General features: G+C 39.4%; 1 protein-coding gene across 1 annotated transcript in view; it reads right to left on the reverse strand.

Moving 5' to 3' along the window:
- xpr1a (xenotropic and polytropic retrovirus receptor 1a) overlaps window positions 1-20,283 on the reverse strand; it is a 73,572-nt gene that overhangs the window by 13,676 nt on the left and 39,613 nt on the right. Inside the window, exons 3-9 of the mRNA XM_037698318.1 lie at window positions 10,340-10,441; window positions 3,324-3,544; window positions 3,073-3,222; window positions 2,884-2,967; window positions 1,546-1,627; window positions 1,168-1,355; window positions 735-914 (exon numbers count right to left, since the gene is read on the reverse strand). Of these exons, the coding sequence (XP_037554246.1) occupies window positions 735-914; window positions 1,168-1,355; window positions 1,546-1,627; window positions 2,884-2,967; window positions 3,073-3,222; window positions 3,324-3,544; window positions 10,340-10,441 (1,007 nt within the window). The remainder of the gene's footprint in view (window positions 1-734; window positions 915-1,167; window positions 1,356-1,545; window positions 1,628-2,883; window positions 2,968-3,072; window positions 3,223-3,323; window positions 3,545-10,339; window positions 10,442-20,283) is intronic.

The following is a 20,283-nucleotide window of genomic DNA, read 5'->3' on the forward strand; positions in this document are numbered from 1 at the left end:
TCTATCTATCTATCTATCTATCTATCTATCTATCTATCTATCTGCCCGTCCGCACATCCGCTCGTCTGCCTGCCCGTCCGTCCGCATCCATCCATCCATCCATCCATCCATCCATCCATCCATCCATCCATCCATCCATCCATCCATCCATCAACATGAGGACAACTTTGTAAAATTATATTCTGAATCAGAGTGAAATAAATAAAGCAGTCAATGCTTTAGGGCTGAGGTAACTTGAGTCACACCAGTTGCAGATAATGCAACAAATGTAAAGGAATTTGCAAAGTACAGTTTTTCAAAATTAGAACTGTTTCAAAGTTTTTTGCACTGTACTCCATGTCAATATTTTATATCCTAAATGTGACAAGCACTTTGCTGTTTATTTAAAATAGACAACATAGAAAGCATACTTTGACGTACTTTATCTTTATTAAAATAATAAAGTTTGGAAACACAAATATTCGTCCAGACTCCATTTTTTTTGTTCAACACTTTGTAAGGCTGCACAGGAACCCTGCCTACAACAAAAAGCCTCTGTTTCTTTGTGCCTTATGTTAGAACACAGCAGACCTGCTCTCTAATAGTTGTACACTTTCATTGACTTTTAGCATCTTGCTTTAATCTGGTTTCAATTTCACCCATCATTCAATCCACGACCATAGACTGGCACATCTTCAGATGCATTAAAAGGAAGCCGATGAACAAAGAACTATTTGATTAATTAATTGACCAACCAGTAGCTTGAGGAGCCAGAAGCGTGACTTGTAGTAGCAGGTTTTGAATGGGTTGATGAGAAAGAGCACCATGAAGCCGTAAAGAACCAGAGGGTTGATCTGCATGGAGAGGTAGATGTACTCGGAGTAGAGACACGAGAGGATGCTGAGACACCACAACACGCCCAGGAAGCCAGCAATCTGCAGCACAGACAGAGGAGACAGACAGAGATGAATTAAAGGAAATATGCTCCGAAACTTTACTCAACAGGATAATCTGAAACCATATAAACAGTATAAAATGTATTCTGTTTTTGTAAGGGCTTAAAATTTTTACCATGTAAACATCAGGACTATATCGCTTTTGATAAATAAATTATTTTATAACACAATACATTCAGGCTCAGGGCCCTCTTCATCAAACAGAGACAGATGTGTTTGCATGTGGCTTTACCTCAAACAGGTGTTGGTGTGACAGGTTGTTTCGGGGATCGATCTCGAAGATGAGCACATGGTTGACTCCATACTGTCTCCATCCGTAAGTGTTAATGCCCAACAGGAAAAGGAACTGGATCAACAGGAAACCACCGCGGTAGATCCGCACCAGAGGCCACACGTTCTCAAAACGGATGAACACAGCACCTAATAAAACCAAACCACAGCACACAATTCTTTTTCAAAAATGAAACGCAACATTTGAAAAGAAATGTGAAATACAACATCAAAAGTATCCAGTTTAAAGTGACTAAATATTTTACAAAGAAACATCAGAGATCAAGAAAAATAAATCAAAAGAACATTAAATAAATACATGAATCTTTGAGTCGCTTACCTGTGAGAACAAAGGCGATGGCGAGAATGACGAAGAAGCCGCAGTACAGACCGACTCGAAAAGTTGTCCAGGCCAAAGCAGGCTGAGCCAAGCAGAGAAAAACAGAAATATGGTCAATACATACCTTAACACTGTCCACAGATTAAATGAGATTACAAGGTTTTTTCATTCTATTTATTGTATTTAAATACATCCAATATACGTTTAGAGACAATTGGATCAATGATCTACAAAGTAGCATTATGTTCTATATAATATTTTCCTTATTTTCCATATTTTCCTAACAGAGCACTTCGCTCTCAGACTGCAGGTTTACTTGTGGTTCCTAAAGTTTCCAAAAGCAGAATGGGAGCAAGCTCTTTCAGTTATCAGGCTCCTCTCTTGTGGAACCAACTTCCAGTTTCTGTCCGTGAGGCTGACACATTGTCCAGTTTTAAGACTGGCATTAAGTCTGTCCTTTTACTTTACTCCTATAGTTAGGGTTGGCTTGGGTTTCCTGAGCTATCCCTTGGCTCAGATGCTATAGGCTTTGATTGCTGGAGGACAAACTGACCACATTTCTTCACTCTGCTGCTGTCTTTACTTAATCTACCTGTTTTGTATTTGTAATTATTTCTATCCTACATCTGCACCTACCATTGTGTGTTTGTTTCTCCTTCCTGTCCTCAAACCCCAGCCGGTCAAATTACCAGTAGATGGCTGCTTGTCCTGAACCTGGTTCTGCTGGAAGCTTCTTCCTGTTAAAAGGAAGTTTTTCCTTTCCACTGTTGCCTTTGTGCTTGCTCAAGATAGGAGACTATGATGATGTGAAGATTCAACACAATCTGCAGGCTTCCTTCCTTAGATAAGATTATTTTTACTAACTGGCTTTTGTATGTATGCGAATGTTTCTGTTCAATGCCCTGAGACAACTTCTATTGTGATTTGGCGCTATACACATAAACTGAATTGAACTGATTTATATCTAGTATTATTTCTTAATGTTTTCTTGTCTGTTCAACAAAGAAGTACTTATAAAATCAATAATGAAGGCGTTGATGGTTTCTCTCTCTCTGAAAACTTCCTCTTACTTCCCTCATGAAAACCCTCACATTGTTTGTATCATGGCTTCATCACCAGATGAAGATAAAAAAAGTAAAAACAAACTACTAAAACAATTGGCTACAGAATATTAGCTGACACGTTTTCTTCCTCCTGATGTCATATCAAATACTGTACAACAAAGAAAAGTGAAGTACATTACGCATTCAATGACTTTTTGTGCACAAAACACTAAAATATAGTTTGTTAATACTTGCCCATCTGCAAACAAATGACAACAGCTCTGAATGATCTAACCTGAGCTGCTCCAAGTGGAGGAACTCTCAACCTCTTCATGGCTTTCTGGCGATCTCCTCCCTCCAGCTCTGTAGTTACCAGGGTCTAAAGTAAAATAAAAATGTGTATATGTTTTGTTTGGTTTGATGTACTGGGATGAACCTCTATCAGAGGTTACAGGTGTGTGTTAATGCAAATATGAGTGGGCACCTCAGTCTCGGTGATCAGTTGTGTGATCTTCTTGCAGGTGTAAAAAGGTGCCACCTCCACGTGAGACACCCGCCAGTCGGCCCCACGAGTCGTGTCCAGAATCTTGTCATGTTTCTTCAGGATCTTACGAAATCCAGTGAAGTTCAGGTTCTGAGGAAACCAAGCGTGACAAGGCCTTGTTGTCTCTAAAGAACTTTATTAAACTCTGTAAAAACGTGTGAGCAGGGTTTAGGAGTAAGTGCTGTGAAGACCTGGTAGTTCTGGAGCAGGATGAGGCTCAGGTAGAACTCGCTGAAGGCTAGCTTCAGGTCCTTGATGTTGTGGTGCTGGGAGCGCTCCTCCTGGGATAGGTGGAACATAGTCTTGCGTTTCCGCAGACCCGGCGGAGTGACGTTCTCCCGCTGAGCGTCCAGTGACGACTGCAGCTCGTACTGCAGCGTCGCAAATCGTCTCTGGGCTTCAGCGAGCTTTTCTATACAGACAAAAACACAAAGAATAGATGGGAAAATAAACGTTACAAAGGAGTTTTGTTTATTTTATTTTCATGCCATATTCAAATACAGTTAGATCTCCAGCGGGAAACAACACAGAGCAAGCAGTGCGTCAGTGTTTGCCATCGTTGAGGGATTTGAATTGTGAAAGTTTAGTTTTTCTGGACTGGAATTGAACAGGGAATGCAAGTAAACCTTAATTTCTTGCAAGATCAGTAAAGTTCTATCTTATCTTATCTTATCTTATCTTATCTCATCTTATCTTATCTTAATGTTTTTGGTGCAAGATATTCAAGAGGGTAGGAGTTACACTGTGCATAAGTAGAAATGTATTTTAATGTATTTTTGCTTGCCTGAGGTGGAGTAGAGCGATGGATTCTAGCAAATGGAGGGAGCTATTTTATCCACCACCTGGTGCAATGACGGCGCCAAGGGGTGGCCAGTGGTGGCCTTGGCCCCAATAGACTAATCTTTGACCACCCCAACAATCATTTGAGGGAACTATAATTTTAAGCAATATAAAAACTATAGGATGGCACGGTGGTACAGTTGGTAGAGCTGCTGCCTCTCAGCGAGAAGGTTGCTGTATCGAATCCCGGCCGGGGACCTTTCTGAGTGGAGTTTGCATGTTCTGTCTGTGCATGCATGGTTTTTTTCTGGGTACTCCAGTTTCCTCCCACAGACCAAAAACATGCATGTTAGGCTGACTGGTAACTGTGAGTGAGAGAGTGAATGGTTGTTTGTCTCTATGTGTCCCTGTGATGGACTGGAGACCTGTCCAGGTGTACCCCGCCTCTCGCACAGTGACAGCTGGAAGAAGAGGGTAAAAAATAATGGATGGATGGATAAAAACTAGAAAGTATAGTTTCTTCAAATTAATGGTGTGGCCAGTTTACATATGTGGCTCAGAGGTTAGCACTGTTGCCTCACAGCAAGAAGGTCCTGGGTTCAATCCCCGGTTGGACCTGAGGTCTTTGTGTGTGGAGTTTGCATGTTCTTCTCGTGCTTGCATGGGTTTTCTCCGGGTACTCCAGTTTCTTCCCAAAGACCAAAAACATGCATGTTAGGCTGCCTTCAGTCCCAGGCCTCCCTTGTAAAAAAGATCAGTGGTCTCAGTGGGATGTACCTGGTTAAATAAAGGTTAATCAATAAAATAAAAAAATAAATATCTAGGATCTAGCCATCTAGGATTGTGACATGGAAACCTGATTTTCGATAGTACTCTTTCTTAAACCTAGATGAAGCCACACCAAAATGAAAGCCAGCATCTCATTTTTCAAGATATCCAGCTCGTAAGTAGAACAGACAGACAAGTGAATAGTGGTATTGTATTTAAAGTCTCCTCTTCGCTCCACGAAGGGGAGAAAAAAGTGGGAGCTTCCAGTTTGCAGAACACAAATTGTATACTGATGACTTATATTAGACTTCTTTCTACAAAGAACATTATTTCCCATGAAGGGAAATAACACTCAAAAGTAATTATTATAGCATTTCAGGACAATTTTCTGCAATCAAACAAGTGGCTACAGAAGAGCAAAAACAAGGACATTTATTTTGACATCACTTTTCAGTTCCAGGAAACAGGAGCGTGAGGGCTGAGCTGACCCATATAAGTTGAAGACTGAGGAGCCATTATCTGGGTCAAGATAAGGTTAATACACCCTGGGACGAGGAGGGGGGATGACACGGGGAAGAAACAGTAAATTATATTTCAAAAACATCTCCTGCTTTTCATTTACTGACAGACAGTGCCATTATCTCACAGCTTATTTTTAATTCAATTCAATTCAGTTTATTTATATAGCACCATATCAAAACAAAGATGTCTCAGGGCACTTTGCAGGAACATACACATACTTAGAAAAGCCAATTAGTAAAGTTCTCTATCTAAAGAAATATTTAATTTAACCAATCTTAATTTGATTTTTTTATTGAAATTTTTTGTTTCAAGTTTGTCTTCTTTATAAATACAGTAAAAACTATTTATTTTGTCTAAAATACCTTAAACAGGATAAATAGAATAGTGCAATGATTCATTTAATTACTATTTTCATATATTTTTTTTAGCTTATGATGATGTTTAGATGTTTATATAATGTATGTAAAAGCTGACTGCATAATAAACCTTCACTTTATCAGTCCTAAATTATTTGGATTTTCACTCTTAATTGACACAATTTGTCAATTTCAAATCAATTCAGTTTCTGCACATAGAGCCAAGTCACAACAAAAGAGACTTGACACGTTTTCAAGTTACATGCTTACACATGTTTACACACTAACTATGGAAACAGACTGTATAAGTAACACTTTCCAAAAACCTTAAGTAAATTCTTCTATAAAGAGAAGAAATCACCTAGCAAACAAACATTTACTTTTCCTCACAGCTATGTACATGCAACAGCGGTTGACGTCCATCCATTATCTTTACCCGCTTCTTCCTTTTTGGGTCACAGGGATCACTGGTGTCCATATCCAGCAGTCATTGAGCGAGAGGCGGGGGACACCCTGGACAGGTCCAAGTCCATCACAGGAGGGGACACATGGAGATAAATGAGACAACCATTCACTCTCTCACTCACACCTAGGGATAGTTTAAAGTTACCAATCAGCCTAACATGCATGTTTTTGGTCTGTGGAAGGAAATCAGAGTACCTAACCTGCACGGAGAGAACATGCAAAATCCACCTAGAAAGGTCCCTGGCTGGGATTTGATCTGGCGACCTAGTCACTGAGGCAGCAGCTCTACCAGCGAGCCACCATGCCACCAGTCAAGCTGATTTAAAATGCTTTGGTCCGTGCTGTCAACCAGAGAGGCTGGGAAATAAATTCAAGGCCACAACAGAGGTTCAAACTGTCCTTAAATAAATAGAGCCATAGCACCAATGCTGAGAGCACACAGCTGACTTTCATGCTTCGTTGCTTGAACTAACCCCGATACACATTCTCCAGATGTCACACTACTCCCAGAAATCCAACAGCTTCTTACTGACATCTAAACTCACCGTAATCCTTTAGCTAGATTGTTTGTAAAAACTACTGTGGACTGAAAACAGGAGGGATAAAAGAGTCAGGGCTCAGAGCGCTTGCCAAAAGACGGTTCGCATTAAATCTGCAGAGCAGAAGAGATTTATCTGTGTGTGGCTAACGAATCTTAAACACACAGGTGTTGGTGGTGCAGCTTTTAACTGATTGAGGTTTAGTGAAGCCTTTTGCTGTATCTTAGCTGTCAGAGATAGATTGTGAACACACCTGTTATGCTAAAACAGCAGTCTGCAAACCAAGCTATTATATTCTTTCTGGAGTATGTTTAACACGACACTGACGCTTCAGTCCAACAGGCTGGATATGAATGCAGCAGAATGGTTTTAAGAGGTCAGGAACCTCTTTCAGCAGGAGATACTGAAGGACAGAGTGATGTGGAGGCGGGTTCTTCATGTAAAGTCGGCACATAATTTATCTCCAGCGCTCCAACAACCAGCCTAACACACACATACACACACACAGCATGAGATAAATGTATTTGTCAGACAGAAGTATTTTTCTTGCTTGCTCCTCCTGTGTGTTGAGGATAAATAAACTGAAGGTAGGATGATGTTTTCATACACAACATTTAAACTGCCTCACACCTCCAGTCTGCTGAGGCTGACTGTAACACACGAGTCCTGTCTACCACAGTAATCTTCAATGAAATAATGGAAAATAATAGTAATAGTACTTCCAATTGCCAAAGATATATACGTATATGCAGAGAACTACACTGGATGTAGACGTTAGGAGGTTTTCTCATTTTATAGCTGTATTTTATGCTGTCCTATCAGGGGTTAGTCTGCATATTTTGTTTTGCAGAAAGCAAAATACATATGCTGCTATTATCTGGGGGGGGGGGGGGGGGGGAAGGAGACAAAATAATAAAATATCGCTTTACAAAGTATGTCCTCTATTTCAGAGAAAGTTTCTGGTTTAGTATGACGGGGAGCGCTTCACGTTGTTATTAAAAATAAACTACAAGCATCCAATGCTCCTTTATTACTTCTGTAAATAACAGCTTGATAAGGAAGTGGGCAGTGATTGATATCTGGTTTGTTTGCTGTTCTTGGCATCCTTCAGCCTTTAATCCTTCCTTCATTATGAGCTGGAACAGTCTTTCTAGTTAACCTTGTCCCTCAGTTGCCCTAAATAGTCTGCAATTTTGCAAATGAAGAACGGTCAGTACTGTACAGCAAGAACCGCTCACTTCTCCTTGAACTGAAGCTCAATACTAGAAGGCAGATTTCTGCTACCAGAATATATTATGGTTATCATCTCATGTTACTCTGCACACACATTCTGCCTGGCTCCTTGAAATACACACAGGCAGGGCTGCTCCTCTAAACACGTCAACCACTACTTCAGCCAAATGACCATGATTAGACTCAATGTCTGAGAGTACTGAATCACAACTAACTTGTGGCTTAACTTAGTACAGAATATACGGTTTAATCTGAGCACACAATTTTCTGCAACAACTATAAGGTGTGATGATACAGATTGCTCCCTGAGCAGATCCTCTTCTTTAAAACAACAGGGGCTTCCACATAAAAGCTGCAGCATCTTACCCCCGGCTTGTGTGGAAGTTTACAGAAATGCCAAAAATGCATACTTGTTTATTTATAATTAAAATAACAAACACTGTTAAATTATTTATTGTAAGCTGTACTCCTTTTTTTAGTCTTCATCTTTTGTGCGGTATCACTTCTTTCTGAACATCATCACAATTAAAACCTGCTACACAGAGGAATAAATGTCAAGTTTATTACAGATTTAGACTAAGATTAAGGATATTTATATCAGCAATGGTATTAATAGTGCATTTTATAAACAAGTAAAAGATGCACAAAACTGCTTTTCAATAGGAACAATAAATAATATTGATAACAAAAGCAACATGATAATTTATACAAAGACAGCAAAACCCAACAGAGAATCAATAAGAATAAGCAGAAGAAACTAAAACACAAAAATGTAAAGCAAGTTGACAAAAAATTAGAAATAAATATATCAGATAAATTCAAGATAATTGAGTTCAGATCATAATTAATGAAAAACGACGAGTCTTTCATAGTGTTGTGAACGTTTCTAAGGTTTGAGGACTTCTAAAGTGGATCATTTTGCATTGATTACTTGCTGATGATCATCAAGTATGGGTGGACATATAAAATAGATTTTTGTTAGTTGCATCTACTGAATCCCTTTTTGCAAATCCCACTGGACCTGAGATGCATCCTGGCTGTTTTGGTGTGGTTTCTGAAAAGACAGAGACAGCACGGTGTGTGTGTGTGTGTGTGTGTGTTGTGTGTTGTGTGTTGTGTGTGTGTATTAAAGTCAGCCCACTGCTGTCATGCCTCTGAGCCAGCATGTGAGATAGTTACAGCATTACAGGAGGTGACTTGTGAGACAATGAGCCAGTTTTGGGGATTGGGATTATGATGCAGTGAAGCCAAACGATCTGTGCAACCAGACAAGGGACGGAAGGTGAATTTTATTTTATGTGTGATGCTCCACATTAATGCTGGGTAGCATGGTAGCTCAGCATGGTAGCTCAGCATGGTAGCTCAGCATGGTACCAGTGGTACTTAATTTTTCCTTTGGTTCTTCGTTAATGAAATCTCACATCTTTACTGGAGGTGGGTGGCTTGATTTATGAATTATGAAAGAGCAAAGACAGATTAAAGAGGGACTTGTCTTTACAGACATATCTTCAGAACTGTTTTGTGAGAACAGACTTGAGACAGAATAGATCTTATCTTCACATGCAGAAGATTTATTTGTGAAGAGAGCTACCACACAGGTATGTTCCAGCGAAACAAAAATAGTTGGTCTTCTTAGTAAAATTAAGCTAAAACACAGCCATTTTTTTATTAAACAACAGGGAATTTGCAATTTTTGTGCATTTCAGACAGAGGTAAAAAAAAAATCTGGTTTACGTTTGTTTAGAACATATGTGTCAAACTCAAGGCCAGGGGGCCAAATGTGGCCCTCGTTGACATCTTATCTGGCCCCCAAGATGTTTTGTGAAACGTAAAATACTTCTATCTTTTAAATTTGTTCAATAATCTTTGATTATGATGTTGAAAGCACAACAGAGAACATCAAATAAGACCAATCAAACTCTTGTTGAGGAACCTGTGACCAAGAAAAGATGTTGGGTATCTGACTTGAGTTCATGTTGTTTCTGAAATTGGCCTTTAGTTTGAAAACAGTTTTAATTTTGGCCCCTTTTGTAAGTGAGTTTGACACCCCTGGGTTTGAGTAGTTTTAAAAACATTTCTATTTTATTTTATCTCATTTATTTCTCAACTTAAAGGCATCTGATCACACATTGTAAAAAAATATTTTCTCATACGTATTTCTTTTGACATTAATATATTTTCTTATTTCAGCTGCTCCCTTCTTCAGGGGTTGCCACAGCGAGCAAACTTGCACAAAGATTTGGCAATTGTTTTTATGCCGGATGCCCTTCCTGATGCAACCACTAACCACCGAATTAGAGGCTCGCCTTCTCTGCACCACCACTCACACTTTTCATGGAAAAATTAATTTCTGCTGTTAAAAATTTTTTTGAAACTGAAAAGGATTTTATTTTTATGATTGGTTTGCCTGCTGAAAAAATAAATATACTTTTTTAGATGCCTATAAAATAATTTGAATTTTCCAGTTGCCTACTGGTGATCTCATTGAAAGTTCATATATTTTTCTTTAATTTTAACCTTAAAATGACAAAAGTAAACAATTACCTGAATAAAATGTGTTGATTTTCAAAAGCTCCTTTTCACAGGTCTGGAAAAACCTCTCCTCAAACTTTGCGTAGTATCTCTTCACCGTGTCTTCATCAGTGACTGAAACAAAAAGAAGAACAAAGAAACAAAGTTTACTCTTTGTTTGACCAAGGAAATAAATATATAGTACTGTTACATGAGTCTGCTCTTCATACAGCTGCACACCAGAAACACATGGGAGTCCATGGCTGAGTTACTTATAGGTTTATTTTATATTAAACTGGGAGGCTCAGAAGGATGAAACCAATTTATGACTGTAAAAATAATAAAACTAACAAATCCAGAATCATCCATCCATTATATTTACTCGCTTCTTCCTTTTTGGGTCGCAGTGGTCACTGGTGCCCATGTCCAGCCATCACTGTGCAAGAGGTGGGGTACACCCTGGACAAGTCTCCAGTCCATCACAGGGACACAAAGAGACAAACGAGACAAACAACCATTCACTCTTTCACTCACACCTAGAGACACATGGGAGTTACCAATCAGCCTAACATGCATGTTTTTAGTCTGTGGGAAGAAACCGGAGTACCTGGAGAAAACCCATACATGCATAGACAGAACATGCAAACTCTACCCAGAAAGGCCCCCGGACCAGGATTTGAACCGACAACTTTCTCACTGAGAGGCAATAGCTCTACTGACCCGTTGCATGAACGTAGGATTTATACAGCCAGGATACCGGCAGGAAGCTGCACTTAAACTCGCAAGCAAGCTTAAATGGTTGCAGAAACGTCAAGCCATGCTTAAATGAGTCCGCCAATTCAATCCAAGTTTAAATCATCTCGGATGAATGAGTTCACGGTTTTCCTATAAGACGATGGATTACAGATTTCCTGATTAAACATGGACAGCAAGACATGCGCATCCCAATTCTCTCCAGCAGAGCAACGGATAATCCAGGATACATATGAGATGAAGCCAGTTTCTTATGATCCACTGTGGGATGGACCTTTACAAGAGATCCTTCCTGTCTACAGCCATCAGCATCTATAACATCTCTTAATGAAATGAGGATAACGAGTTACAACAACAAATAATTTCCCTTTGGGATTAATAAAGTATTTTTGAATTGAATTGAATTGAAACACATGATCAATAAAAAGGAAATACCACTGCCGTCATTAAGCAGAGAGAAAGGCGGTGGCAAATTATAGTGGACCGATTGAAAGTGCAAATAATTTTAAAAGCACACTCTGAGTCCATTTCCAAGTAATTTCAAAATGAACAGTTGCACACTTCACCTTAAAATGAGCAGTGGAAGTTACTGTCACCCACAGTAGGAAATGAACCATGGTTCCCCTGCGGTCAGTACACTCGGTACAACACAGTAGTAAGGGGATTTCGCCCTCGCAAGACCAACCTGAAGAAGTTTCTTTCAACACGCCTGTCAAGGCAAATGAGACTGCTGCATACACAGGAAGCCCCGCCCTCTTAGGTTATAAATATGCAGCGTGGTCTCATTTCCCTAATCTTTTTGCACTTTACCTCGCTTTAACTTGACTGCAGGTCCCTTGTATGTGGTTTAGCTGTCCGACTGGAGGTGAGCTTGTTCCCTGCCCAGGGCGTCGCCACAAGGTCTGATCCTTCTCGTTTAGCCTGCTAACTTGCAGCATCTGTTTACCCCGTTCAGCCCAGCTTACGGTCACTTTTCTGCCTTGCTGACTTCTAGCCTGTTTAGCTTGCTAACAGCTAAGTTCGCTCTTCCCTGTTTAGCCTCGCTAATGAGGGATCGCGTTTGAACAGCACAAGCAGACTTAAGTGTGGAAAACAACTAACTTTCTGCCTGTTTAGCTTGCTAACTGGCAATCTACTGTTTTTCTCCTACATGGTGCCAGAGAGGAGCAAGATCAGAGCAGGATGCCTTTATGCAGCATTTTCAGACCTCAAATATTGCAAAGAAGACAAGTTTTGTTTTTTTTCATTTAGCCTTTATTTATACAGGTAGTCTCATTGAGCCACGATAACCCATTTACAAGAGAGACCTGTTTAGGGAGCAGATGGGGGTTAAGGGCCTTGCTTGGGTCCAGAGTGGGGCGAATGAGGGTGGAGGCGAGTGTGGGTGCTTCACCTACCCCACCCACATTTTTGATGTTGTCGGTACCGGGGCGTGAACCGGCGATCTTCCGATCACAGGCCCACCTTCTCTAACCTCTGCGCCAACACTCCCCCCAATTATTTAAAATTCATTATTTAAAGTTTAAAGATTATTTAAAGTTCATTTAAATCTCGTCATTTTCAACAGAGAATATTTTTTCTCATTTAATGTTCATAAGACACAAACATGGGTGCATGTTTGGTGGCCATTTGATGGCCTGAAACGCACCTGGCAACAAGTTAAATACAAGAACCTTGTGCAGACTGGTCAGCGCCTTCATAAACTGCAGCTGATGATGTACAGAACAGACGACATGTATGTAAATGACTTGGAAGTCGTTTGCTCACACATTGGACCCTAACTGATTTTTACACCTACACACCCATGTCTAATTATTTCTACACAAAGAATTATAAGAACATTACTATTGCTATTATTTATATGATTAGGGTTGGATTTCATTTTTAACAGTTATTTAATGTCAAAATGATTGTAGTTATTTAACCTGTGATATTTTAATGCAAAGTAACAAGAATGAGGCAAATATGCACAAAAGAAGATTGAATGATTGTCTGAAACGCTGGTTTATGATTGGACTGACCACCACTGTCTCTCTTACAGTGTGTAACTGTATTATCTAAAATGCCTGATGTAAGAATGTTTTGTGTGCATCTTAAAACACAGGTTGCATTTAATTCTGCAGAAACTACGGATAAAAAAAAAAGTCAGAAATAAAAATTAGATTAAAAAAGATGTCAACAATGCTGTTTAGTGCTCATATCAGTTTATTTTTAGGGAATGATTTTTATGTTGTCTTTTGGAGACGTTTTGTAAAATGCTGAATTTTTGTGTTAAAAAAAAAATCAAGTAAATATTTTACACATTAAACTTTTAGACACTTTTCTTGTATCGTTCTGTGGTTGCTGTATTACCATTCCATTTTATTTAATTTAAGGGTGAGATATTTGAATAATAATGGTTATAAAAGAAAAATATATGTTTTTTAAATCTAATTTCTCCCACCTGGGTGCTGACTGAGTGTGTTGGAAAGAATAGAGTAGTGTTTCAGGTTGACGTGTTTGCACCTGTCTCTTTTTTCTCCTGCTGACCCTGAACATCCAGAAGCACATCAGTGATGCGTGTACTGTGTGTACTTGTACAGAACAAGCTCACATCACTCTGTATAGTTTATGTGTAAGAACAAAAACAACAATTAGGGTAAGAGTTCCTTGAATTCAATCCTACAGATGTACTTTGTATTTTAGTGAGGTTTTTCAGACAAACAGAGGTGTATTTAGTACAAACTCTGCTGTTTCTTTCTATATTTAGTCATTTGTCTTGTCTTGATTTAGCTTACAGTTACACTGCCCAACCAAATCTTTATTTGCCTCTTAAAATTACCTAAAGTGAAGAAAAAAAATCATTAAAATGTAAAATACTTGTACTTTTTGCAGATGGGTTTCATCCCAAAATCAACATAGAACAGAGGAGGATGAGGGGTTAGTGTCGTTCCTAAGGATACTTCAGCATGCAACTGGGGATAAATACTTTGTATATAGATTTTAAGATGAAGCTTTGTATACTGTAGTAGAACAGGAAAAGTATTTAAAACAAGATTTATGTCCTCAAAAAAACAAGAAAATAAATCAATTTGCTTTCTATAACGTCAGCTTGATGTAGATGGTTTGATTGAAAGAAAACATTTTTAGCTCGTGTGTCCCTGACAACCATTACAGAAACATTGTCTATCCATACAGTTACTGCAGGATGTGGTACATGTTAGATGAAATCAATGTTTATTTTAATCTGACAATGTCTCTGTCTGCAGACTTGATATGATTGTTCATGATACTATGAATAAATGGTTAAAAAAATTAAGTTAAAAAATGGGCCAGAACAAATAAAAAAGGAGAAAGGACAACTTTAAAAAAAAATTTCTCCAGTCTATGAATTAGTATTGGGATTAAAGCTCAATCTAAGTTAAAGGTAGTATCTCACTGGGCTGGGACTGATGGAGATTAGTTAGCAACTTGATTCAATATTGCGAGAAAATACAACAAAATGAGGTTTCAGTCTGAATTGTGTTGCAGCAAATAGGACCGCAGAACTGTACAACTGTGATCTGCATGACCTGGACATGCTCTCTATCAGAGGAGAGCTCCAGTGCAGGTGTCAAAACACAGCTCTGGTGCTCTTGAGATGAGTTTGAGACTATTTTAAGAACAGATTTTCAAACTTTCTTTTTTAAGCATGCTCAAAATTCTAGTGACAAGACTGTGAGTCTCTACAACTCAAGCGAGGAAACTGAGAACCCCCCAAGAACGTCATGAGTCATTCTGGAGTCTTCCTCACAAATATTCTTTTACAGCAGGTTACAAACATGACCCCCTCCAGCATATCTTTCAGCCAATGTTCAAAGGTTTGCTGCAGGATACTAAAGGAAACTGTCCTGGTGATGCCCGGGGATGGTGTGTATCAGAAACCTTTTCAGCCCTGTAGGGAATAAAGAGTCTGTTCTTGTAGATGTGTGGTGATACCTTCTTCTTCAGTCCAGAGACACTTCCAGTCCAAAAATAAACACTACAGTTCTTTGCTTTCAGGGATTTCAATGTAGGGTTCAAAGAACATTCAGACTGGATAGACCTAAAATGATTTTGGTGCTGAACCTTCCAGGGTAGATCATTTATAGCAGTTGAGCCTCAACTTTTTAAATAAAGGATTTCATTAATCCATAGCTAAGAAAAAAATATCCATCCTTCCATTATCTTTAGCCACTTCTTCCTTTTTGGGTGGCGGTGGTGTCCATATCCAGCAGTCACTGTGTGAGAGGTGGGGGACACCCTGGACAGGTCTCCAGTCCATCACAGGGACGCATAGCGACAAATGAGACAAACAACCATTCACTCTCTCACCTAGGGACAATTTAGCATTACCATCAGCCTAACATGCATGTTTTTGGTCTGTGGGAGGAAACTGGAGTACCCTGAGAAAACCCACACATGATGGAGAGAACATGAAAACTCCACCCAGCAAGGCCTTGGGCTGGGATTTGATCTGGCGACCTTCTCGCTGAGAGGCAGCAGCTCTACCAACTGCGCCCGAGAAAAAAATCAATGATTTAATTACATTTAACAACATTTAATGACTATAAACCACAGACATGGAGTCACATTTTAACACTCCCAATTAGGCTGATAAATAAATCATACAATAGATTATTTCTGAAGTCAATGCACAAAATGATACAGAATGTGTTTGGATTTATTGAATATCATTAACAGTAAACAGGAGAAAATCCTGACAATTTTATCAGTAAAGGACAACTTTGACCTATTTTAGCCCATCTAAATATGTATTCAACAAATATACTGTATGTGACAACCATTACTACATATGTTGCTTAAATTATTAAAAACCTAATTGAACCTGATATTTATTTTGTCTGGCTGTTTAGACAATAAAATAAAGTGAATAGAAAGAAAGCACACTTTGGTTTAGCTGTCTTTTTCCAAAACCGTGTTTTCAGATTGTGAATTGTGCTGGTAGCTAGAAAAACAAATCTTGACCTATACTGTACTCTCAGGGCGGCTCGTAGAAGGCAGACCCTCTTCTTCTGTAGGTTGTATAAATAAATGATGAGACTGCTTCCCCCAAACCCTCCTCTCACCCCCGAAACGGTTCCCTCACACACACACACACACACACACACACACACACACACTCCCCACCCCCAGCTTTTTATATTCCCATACTGGGATCGCATGAAGCGATCCTATAAAACCAGCATATAAATCCTTCATGGACACACTCACAATGACGAGGAGGATTCAGAAACTGATACAAACACGTCTCTTCACACCTTAAAAATGTTTTGTTTGCATTAAAGTTTACATTTTTACAATATCTTTTATGAAAAGTGACATTTCAAGGGAATAAAAAGGATAAAGATTTTGCAAAACAAACAAAGAACAATTGTTTATTTTGTGTTGGATCTCTGATTTCATCTATCATTAAACCAGGACCATTGATGAGAAAGTGTGAAGAGAACTGAACAGTTCATTTACAACATTTACACACATAAAGACATCTTTCACAGATTACACACACCTCTTTAAAAGCCCCATTTATCCCATAAAATGACACCTCGTTCATAACATTATTGTCAAGGGGAATGAGAAGGCCGTTACATTATGATTGTTTCTGTAGTGGGTTGTCTTATCTCTCCCCTGCAAGCACAGGTGTAAATCCCAAACAGAGGATGACAAACGGAGCTATAAAAGAGAATAGGACTACTCGTATTAATCCGGTGGGACAAGCTGTGTGAATGCTGAAAACATTTCATTTCTTTTGGCACAACACTAAAACAAGCAAGACACCCTCCCTTCTCCCTTCCATCCCTCAGTCCCGCCTTTTTTTCTCACTTATTCCCACTCAGCCCTCGAGCCACAATTAATTCTACCAATCATCTCTCTCATCGAGGCCAGGGGAGCATTACAAATGCACACTCTTTGGTCTAGGATGCCAGCCTGCGAGGACCGGAGGCAGGATGGGGGAGCTGCCGTCGCTCCCAGACCGGAGTAAAGGATTTATCCTGCAAAACTGCAAGCTCAGCACCGCCATAAAATAAACTACCATGCAGAAAAGTAAATATCTTATGATGAAGGCACGTTCAACGTACTCTGAGAAGTGTTAACTTCTTTGTTTTGCATGTTTGTGGGGGGAGGAAATGAAAGAGAGAGACATGAGAGGCACATGTGATGGGGAACTTGCCAGCAGTCACGTGAATAACAGGGAGGAAGCAAGAGGCCAGATGGGGTGTGAGATGATCCCAGGAACCAGAGAGAAAAGACACAACACCCCAACACTCTGGAAAATGATATGGAACGATAGATGGAGATAAGATGGATGTATAATCTGATACAGGAAGTGATACGGACAGTTTTAAATGTATAGAGAGCTTTGATGAGAAATATCTAAAGGTCTCTGATGGCAGAAGCTGCGATATCGAAGAAACAGTAGGACGATAAACATTGAAGAGGATTACATAGGACTAACCAGTAAATGATGATGAGCATCTGGATGAGTAATCACGTTAACAATATGATAAAAAATTAATAATAAAACAAATTGTAAGTGCCTTGCTCATGGGCATGAGTGGGGCAAATGAGAGTGGAGGCAGGTGTGGGTGGCATGTTCTCTACGTGCATGCGTGGGTTTTCTCCATTTTCCTCCCACAGACCAAAAACATGCACGTTAGGCTGACTGGTAACTCTAAATTGCCCCCAGGTGTGAGTGAAAGAGTGAATGGTTGTTTGTCTCATTTGTCTCTATGTGTCCCTGTGATGGACTTTCGACCTGTCCAGGGTGTCCCCCGCCTCTCATTCAGTGATGGCTGGACATAGGCACCACGACCTGAAAAGGAAGAAGCGGGTAAAAGATAATGGATGGATAAACTTTTTTGTTGTTGTTGCAATTATCTTGACCCTTCAAACAAAAACTGATGTAAATAACAAGAGTTTATAGAAATAACAAGCAAAGTTTCTGAAAATGAACTAAACTGGGTCACATTTGTTACGCAGGCTTGTTTCGTTCAGAACATTTCCTGTAAAACAGAAACTGATTACATTACCTGTTTGTTAAAACTATTGTGTGTAAAATTATACAACATAATTTCCTGTATTCTCTACATGTCCAGATTAAAAAAACCTCAGTAAAATTAAAAAGAAAGCTGCACACATTTAGGGCATGTCACCACAAAAACAATTGTGACTTTTTGTTAGAGTTAAGAGGAGGACTAAAGCAGCGAGGAGGATAATCTGATGTTTCGGGGAAAAAAGAGAAAATATTGCATGAATAAAAATAGGACAGAAAAGGAGAACACTACCAATCAATCAACATATGACATTACTGACCAGGAGGCTGCTGGGAAAGTTAAAAATGCTGAAAAAGTCACTATACAGTTTTATTTAGGCTGAGTCATTCCCTTGGTCAGCTATCTCATTTCCTTTTTTCTCAGCCTCTCCTTATTTTACTAAGCTGCTGCTGTGAAGTTTTATCTCTGGTAGACAGAAAGAAGGGACTGTTCGACCCAAACCTTTCTCTCTCCACCCAACATTGAGAACAGGGCCTTGAAGATCAGAACATCTTTATTTTCCGAGTCTCACTGACTTCCTGCCTCTCTTTGCAGGTAGGTGGAAACTGCACGTACAAAGCAAACTGATAATGGAGTGAATCATTTTGTCATTTATCTCAATGAGTAAAATGCTACACTTTGTCAGACATCTTAACCTGAGAGATAAAGACATAAAAAGCCTGTTTAAGTCTGCTATGCAGATATCCAACACTAAAGTTAAGCACGTTGTTCTTTCAGCTACTGGAAACTTTGCTTTAATCAGTATTTATTAAATCTAAGTGCAGTCTGAGTCGATTCAGTATTACCTTCTTAATCTAACTACCTTCAATATCACATATGCACAGACTGCTGTGGGAGGTATAAAGTAGACTTTCAGCACGGCTGCAGCCCAACAAAGGATGTGGACAAGTATCAGTGTGTCAGTATGCAAACTCACGTGCTGCACAGACGGCTCCTGCAACAATAACTGAAGAAAATTTAATCTTTAAACATCAGACCTGATTTCAAAAAGCTCTTTTAAACTGAATGTGTAATGTAAGTATGATATGATTTTAATTGGAGTCTGCAAGGGTGTAAAATACCTCAAATTAAAACAGTGTTTTTAGTAGATCGGTAATTAGTACATTTTCTTTGCTGTTAAAAAGACAACATGACAGTAAATCTTTGTTTAAATTTCACTGTAACTACTTATTAAATAAATTTGTAGGAAAACTGTTTTTGGTTGAGAACTAAAGCCTGGGACTTTTAGGAGCTCACGCTCATCCCAGCCGCTTCACACTCAGCTGTGAGTGACCCGTTCAGTGCACACTGAGGTCATGGCTTGGAAACACCAACAGAATTACATCATCTGCAAAAAGCAGAGACGAGACTCAGAGGTTCCCAAAATACACCCTCCTCTTTAAGCTTGCACCTTGAGATCCTGTCCTTAAAGTCCACAAACAGAATCGGAGACAAAGAACAGCCCTGGCAGGGTCCAACCTGCACAGACAGTGAGCTTGACTTTGTGCCAAGAATATGGATTCCTCTCATGCTTTGGTTATACAGAGATCAGATAGCCTTAAAATCAACCCCGGTGCCCCATAATCCTGCAACTTCTCCCACAAATGTCTCATGAACAAGTCATAAGCCTTCCCCAGGTCCGCAAAACACAAGTAGACTAGAGAGTCATGACCCTTTTTTCAATCCTGCAATGATCCTGGTTCACTGTTTCACAACCAGGATGAAAGCCACGCTGCTCCTCCTGAATCTGACGTTTGACATTCGGTTGGAGCCTCTCTTCCTAAATCATGGAATCAACTCTCATGGAGAAGCCGAGAAGTGTAATCCCTCAATAGTAAGAGCACATATCCTGATGCATGCTCAATAATCCAGGTAGAAAAATCTAAAAAAGTTAAGTCTGGTCCTCTGGACATTCAAAAAACAAAACAAAACAAAACAAAAAAATAGTAAGAGCACACTCTTCGGTCCCCATCTTTTGATCCCCTTCTCAGAGCAAAGATGGGTAATTGGAAATACTCTCTGTCCATCAAACCATATTTGAAACTAAGCAATGTGTCAACTTCCATGTTTGTGTGTGGCTGCATCTGGGCGTAAGAAAGGTCACTATTGAAAATTGGTTTGATGTCAAAATCCAAAATGGCCACCATCATATCATATCATATATATATTGTA

The sequence above is a fragment of the Nematolebias whitei genome, chromosome 3 (genome assembly GCF_014905685.2).
Source record: "Nematolebias whitei isolate Nwh7 chromosome 3, NemWhi1, whole genome shotgun sequence".
NCBI classification, from domain to species: domain Eukaryota; kingdom Metazoa; phylum Chordata; class Actinopteri; order Cyprinodontiformes; family Rivulidae; genus Nematolebias; species Nematolebias whitei.